This window comes from Mytilus edulis, chromosome 11 (assembly GCF_963676685.1).
Source record: "Mytilus edulis chromosome 11, xbMytEdul2.2, whole genome shotgun sequence".
NCBI lineage: Eukaryota > Metazoa > Mollusca > Bivalvia > Mytilida > Mytilidae > Mytilus > Mytilus edulis.
This window is the reverse complement of record NC_092354.1, coordinates 80,280,995-80,287,129: the sequence shown is the minus strand read 5'-3', so window position 1 is coordinate 80,287,129 and position 6,135 is coordinate 80,280,995. Positions and strand designations below refer to the sequence as shown.

Genomic DNA, 6,135 nt, shown 5'->3' with positions numbered 1-6,135 from the left:
GCGAACACAAAGTTGATCTTTTTATCTATGATAAATTATGTTGCCATCGCTCGAAATACTGCCATGGTATCTGTTGAGGGCGTCAAATTCTATCAAAAAGGACGATTGATCAAATGTCGCATACATTTTTAGATCATAAAATGTAACAACTGACGGAAACTTTGTATGCTTTTATGCTATTGTTCCACAAAATACAAAACTAAAATAACATTGTTTAAAAATAAAATGGATATTTTTTATAAAAATCTGGGTATCGTTTCTTGTTGTTGCTAGTATATAAATAGAAAAACATAGCCCGTAATTTTATATAGTATAATTAATTATTACATGGGTTCCTCATTGTTTAAATGACCGTCACAATGGGTGGTAACAGCGGTTTTGATGAGAAAAAGTTAACGAGTTAAAGCTTAGGGACATTATTTCAATTCAATTCAATTCAATTCAATTCAATTAAATTCAAAGTTTTATTTAGAGTCGATATTCAATAAACTACATAACACAAACTCTATTTAGCTTTTCAAATCGACTTAATAACAAAATACAATACACACACGAAATGCAATACACACATACAAAAGTCATGAAAAACAACACAATTTTAACCATATAATGCATTTGAAGTTTCAAACTAACTGTCAGATAAAAGCGACAACTTGTGACCGTTAAGAAAAGTTCCGTGCATAAGGATGAAGTTTCATTTAACATCTGGGGGAAATTTATAAATCAACAACAGTAAAAATAAATATAATACGTGATATTGGTGAACAAATATGACACCCATTATGCAGGTCAAGCTTGAAAAAATTAAATATGCAAACTAAATTTTAGAAATTCCTTGCACAGTATTCTTCATTAGGGTGTCCTACAAAAGAAGGAGAAAAATAACTAACGTTTAAACAAGTAAAATGTTGTCGTTACATAAGGTAATGCACTTCTTAACCATGTTGACAATGATCTTAAGAATTGCGATAGTGATTGTCTTTATTGTTTTTTGTTCAAGGCATATGTTTTTTTTATAGTTTTCGTACCGTAGTCTGAAAATATTCCGCTACGACATCCTTATTTTTTATAATAACTTACAGACAATTTCGTCTAGAAAATTTCCCTTAGAAAGATGCAATACTTATTTCTGTGCATTTTAATAAATTAATTTAACGTGTGCAAGCTAAATATAATCACTATGTCCTGGTCTAGAAAACACATGTCATTTTTACACAACATATCATATAATTACGATCATCACATGTCACATTTTTCAAAAGATTTGACATAAGTAATATAAATGCAACAACACATTGTGAGCGCTTCTGGTTGTTGTTTTTGTACTTCTTATACTTCTATACGTTAAAGTTATCAAAGGCGTTAATGAAAAGATTTGACTGATATAATAAATAGAGTCTTGTATGAGCATTATTCTGTTGTGTTGTTTTGTTATGTGAAATTAAATGATTTCAAGAAATGAAACTGACACACAATTTCTTGATACCTTACCACGGTGTCCCTTTTATTTCTGATTACTGATATATGTCACATGTAAAACAAGAGTTCCATTTTCTTTAGATAGTTTTTTGGAAAGTTTAGTTAGACGCTAATATTAGAGACTTGCCCCAAACAACAATCCTTTATAACACATCAAAACTTGCATTTGATGTAAGTACATACGATGATATTTTCAAAATATAAATGTTTTTTGAAAAAAAGCTGTATGTTGACCTTCCGATTCTAAACAGTTATGCGCACTTTTGCTTTCTCTCTTTAATATAAATTGAGATAAGTCTACAATATCATTGAATACTAGATATTAGTACGTGACTTGTCTTTTGTGTACACTGACTTCATATCTGTGACACATGAAAAAAATATAATATGTATATGTATAATTTGAATTGTACATACCATTCAGCTTAATATGACTTTTTTCCACCGCCATATCCACCGCTATATATTCCGCCATATCCGCCGCTATATCCGCCGCCAAATCCGACACCATATCCACCACCGATTCCTACTCCTAACCCACCACCGATTCCACCTCCTAATCCAACACCGCCGATGATTCCTCCACCGATGCCACCACCAATACCACCGCCAATTCCACCTCCGTAGTTACGGCTGGTTACCCACCATGGGAACCATTGGCAACATGTACTCCATTGCCATGGGAATAATGGTGTTAGTCTGCATTTTTTGTCCAAAGTAAGCTCCCCTTTACGGCAAATACCGGGACGGCAGGTACACCACCAACGTCCAGCTATAATGTAACAAATAATGTCTTATATGTTTGCCTCAGACAGAAACTATGATAATATGACTATGCAGACCGATGTAAAAAAAAAGAGATATCTTTGCAATGCCTATGCTACAAGTATCCACTAACTGTTTAATGAAATAGGTGTAAGTAAGTTTAGGTAACCGTGGAGCCTTCAGTACTAAACAAAAACCTTTATTATATATTCGGCTATAAATGGTCCGACATAAACAATTTGATACAATTCGAAACATTCGAATTTGGGTAGACATGTTAAATATAAGTCTACGATATTTTATACACACTGCACGCCTTTTTTCAGAATAAAATAAAAATACAGAATTTTAGTTTGATGATTCCATTCAGCATGAACGACAAACATGATATTTTATAATTGGCATGCGTTCAAATAATTTTTTTCCGATTTTTCTTTTATAATACCACATATTTGGGTACGAAAGATATCACCAAAAGCAACATGAAAACAATACTAAAATTGACCTAAGGTCAGCTTAACTTAGAAATAGTGTTATTTTAGATGTTTAGTTTCTTGCAAACAATAATATACATGATCGACTAAAGAGTCGAGCATTAGCATTCACCAACCTCCATATCCGCCTCCTCCGATTAAACCCCCAGCAATACTTCCTCCTCCAATGAGGCCTCCAGCACCGCCTCCTCCTCCTATAAGGCCACCAGTACCACCGCCTCCACCTAGAGCAATGAAATCTCCACCTCCAACTCCGCCTCTACCACCGCCATAACTGCCTCCATAGCCAAATCCGTAGACAGTTCCAACAACAGCTACCAACAGTATAGTTAAAACTCCCATGTTTACTTACTTTGGATTTATTCAACCTGATATGATACGTCTTTGAACAGCTCTATTTATACCACCAATGTTTGAAAAAAAATGACCATGCATTGTAATAAACCATTGATGAATGATGAATAATTATGCATTTGTCTTTTGTATGTGGTTTTGAAGTCATGATTAAAGCAAACAATGTGACATAATTGTAATGTATTGCCGTATCCAAAATATATTTCCCGTTTTCTTTGATGATGCACAATACGATTCATTATATGCATTTTTTCCATGTTTAATAGACGACAACTACCAATTGTGAACGGTTTTATCGGACCAAGCTACAAGGAGAATCATTTGATACATACAGGGATCACTGACAACTTTCAGATTTTGATATATTTTTCAGAGAATATAGACCAACATAAGGACACTCATTCATGTCATTTGTTTAATTATCGATTTGCCACTAGAAATAATCAATAAGAAATTGAGGATATTCCAACCAAAATAAACATGTTTTAGATTGTAAGTCCTCATCTTTATATATTTTTTTTACTAATGTGTCTTGTCTATATGCTTTTTTGTATTGTTTTTTTTTCAAACACGACGTGGCTAAGACTTTGTACTCATACACCCTGTCATTGTTTTAATTTGCTATGGTAAATTGTTGTATTCTGACCATTCACGTTTGTCAATGTGCTATCTCTATTTGCATGAAAGGGATTTTGTGTTCCATGTGTGTTTGCAACTGTAGTGGTTAAGGTTGTAGCACAAGGCTCACCTATTATGTCTTTTGTTTTTGATCACCCATCGCTTTCAATATATTTGAATTTTATGCAACTTGCACAGAAGAGATATGTAGCTTGATATAAAACCAGGTTTGATCCACTATTTTCTTTATAAGAAAATGGTTGTTATAAGTCTGGAATATGGAAGTTGTTATCTTTTCGTTTGGTGTCTTTGTGCGTTTGATTTTGAAATGTGGTAGGGACTCTCCGTTTTTAAATTTTCCGCAGTGTTCAGTGTTTTTATGATTTAACTGGTTATTAATTCGACTGTAACATAATGTGTGTTTTTCTTGTTTGGAATCCACCGCTATTGATACCTTTTTGTGTGGACTGTACTTGCTTTGGAAATTTTACTTAACACTGTGATACGTGGTATCAGCAATTTGTCAATGTTCTTTTGCCATATTTTCCGCCAAGAAGAATAACTGGTTTATGGTGTACATGATCTACAAACAGTAAACCGAGGAAAATAAAAAACGGAAAGTTCTTTATTAAATGGCAAAATCAAATGGTAAAACATATCAAACGAATGGACATCAACTTTCATATTCATGACATGATAAGGGCCGATTTTGGCCTCAAATTTTACGTTCATAGACCGAAAGATTTTGGACACTTTTTAAACACTTAAGTGGCTATTTAAATTGATTCAATTAGTTTCTGTATAGACTTTTGACTGATTTAGCAATTAAAAACGCTCCGATTCAAGCTTAAATATGAAAAAAATAATCAAATATGCCACAAAATGTCACTTTTCAGATGTTTTTTGTCAAAAATGAAAGTGGCCGCATCCGTGTTCATCCTCAACCTTCATACATCTTATGTATTATCGTCAAATACACCTTACATTTCAATATTATGAATGAACACGAATTCAGCCACTTTCATTTTAGACAGAAACCGTTTAAAATTTAACTCAAATGCTCAAATTGTGAAGATTTCAGTAATTTAGCATGCCTTAATGATGCCAGTACCCGATATATGTGCATTGTTTTGTCAAAAACAGCCCATATTTATGTAGCAGAAGCATTCTTATTTCCAGTAAATAGCTAAAAGATTACATTTTCATACTTTTGTAAAACTGCTATATTTTGGGGCCAAAAAGGGGTCTTACTGAACCTACTCCTTTATCTATTCTTCTGAATTTAAATAACATTTTATTATTCATTTCGATAACATTTGCTCAGTTAATGTACAGGTCCCTGTAACACAGAAGAGAATATATAAAATGAGATGTGTTAATGTCTGTTATTTTCATTTTAAGCCATGACGTTATCAGTTTAAATTGAAAGAAGCTCAATTTTTTTACTGTAGGTGACAATCTTAAAAGTATGTCATCTATTGAATGGTCATCCATGTGATAAGAGAGTGTATATCTCTTAACTTTGTTCTTCGCAATATGGGTATATTAGATATTCAATTTGAAGACTTGTGCATTAGTTTGTATTTTCTTTTTTTATTATCGAAGGAGCAGTGATGGCCATTGGTTCAAGAGGTTCATTTGCTGTAGTACAAGTATATCAACAACGGGGGTCATCTGTTCTGAATTAATTTCTCGGGCTTCCCCAACTGACAGAAAAAAATATAATTGAAAAACTGAGTATATGCAGCATCCATGCTTTAATATAACGGGATATATATTCTTTAATTTGTCTTTATGAATATTACTTTTACAATTTTGCTGTTTATATCTCGTCATTGTGTTATTGTTGTATGATACAATATGTGTATTTTATCTAGTCTTCCATTTTTGCTAATTTGCTATATTGTTTTATATATCTTGTTGTGTTCCCTTATTGCATATGATGTGACTATGAACTTATAAAATCCCGACATTGTGGAATTGTAATATGGTGAATTGTTGTAACATTGTCGTTCTCTATTGCTAAAGTTTAGATGACTTTTTGTTCTTCTTTTTACATATCTGTTTTTGTTTTAGACTGATTAGAATATAATACAATTGTGAATTATGTACCCTTATATTTGACACAACGGTCAACTAATTCTTGCTGGCGTCGTAAAATGTTCAAAGGGATGATTTCAACTTCCCCATTTGATAATTTGGGTTAAATAGCTTCCTTGTGATTGCAAATAATGCATCAGTAACATTAAAGATGCACACCACTGAGGAGCCAAACATTACTAGAATTAAAACTTCTTTCTTAACCTCATTTTTTGTTTTTTTAAGACTGTAAAACAATAATCAGTGAAGAAAAAAACATATGGTTGTGCACTTCTGTTTTTGCTACAGCCGTTTGAAAATACCAAATATTTTTATGATTTTCCCG

At 32.6% G+C, this 6,135-nt stretch overlaps 1 protein-coding gene across 1 annotated transcript; it reads right to left on the bottom strand.

The window, feature by feature from the left end:
• Positions 1 to 450: 450 nt before the first annotated feature.
• Positions 451 to 3,125, bottom strand: LOC139496380 (uncharacterized). Its single transcript, XM_071284954.1, has 3 exons — positions 2,855 to 3,125; positions 1,897 to 2,251; positions 451 to 862 (listed from the first exon to the last, which is right to left on the bottom strand). Exons 1-2 carry the CDS (start codon positions 3,078 to 3,080, stop codon positions 1,905 to 1,907), a joined length of 573 nt encoding a protein of 190 aa, XP_071141055.1. The 5' UTR covers positions 3,081 to 3,125; the 3' UTR covers positions 451 to 862; positions 1,897 to 1,904.
• Positions 3,126 to 6,135: the final 3,010 nt, after the last annotated feature.

What these genes read in the sequence shown, in the direction of transcription:
- LOC139496380 (XM_071284954.1), bottom strand. Translation starts at nt 3,080, where the DNA reads ATGGGAGTTTTAACTATACTGTTGGTAGCTGTTGTTGGAACTGTCTAC. An exon ending in CGGAGGAGGCGGATATGGAG is followed by an intron (nt 2,252 to 2,854) that starts GTTGGTGAATGC and finishes GTTACATTATAG; the next exon opens with CTGGACGTTGGTGGTGTACC.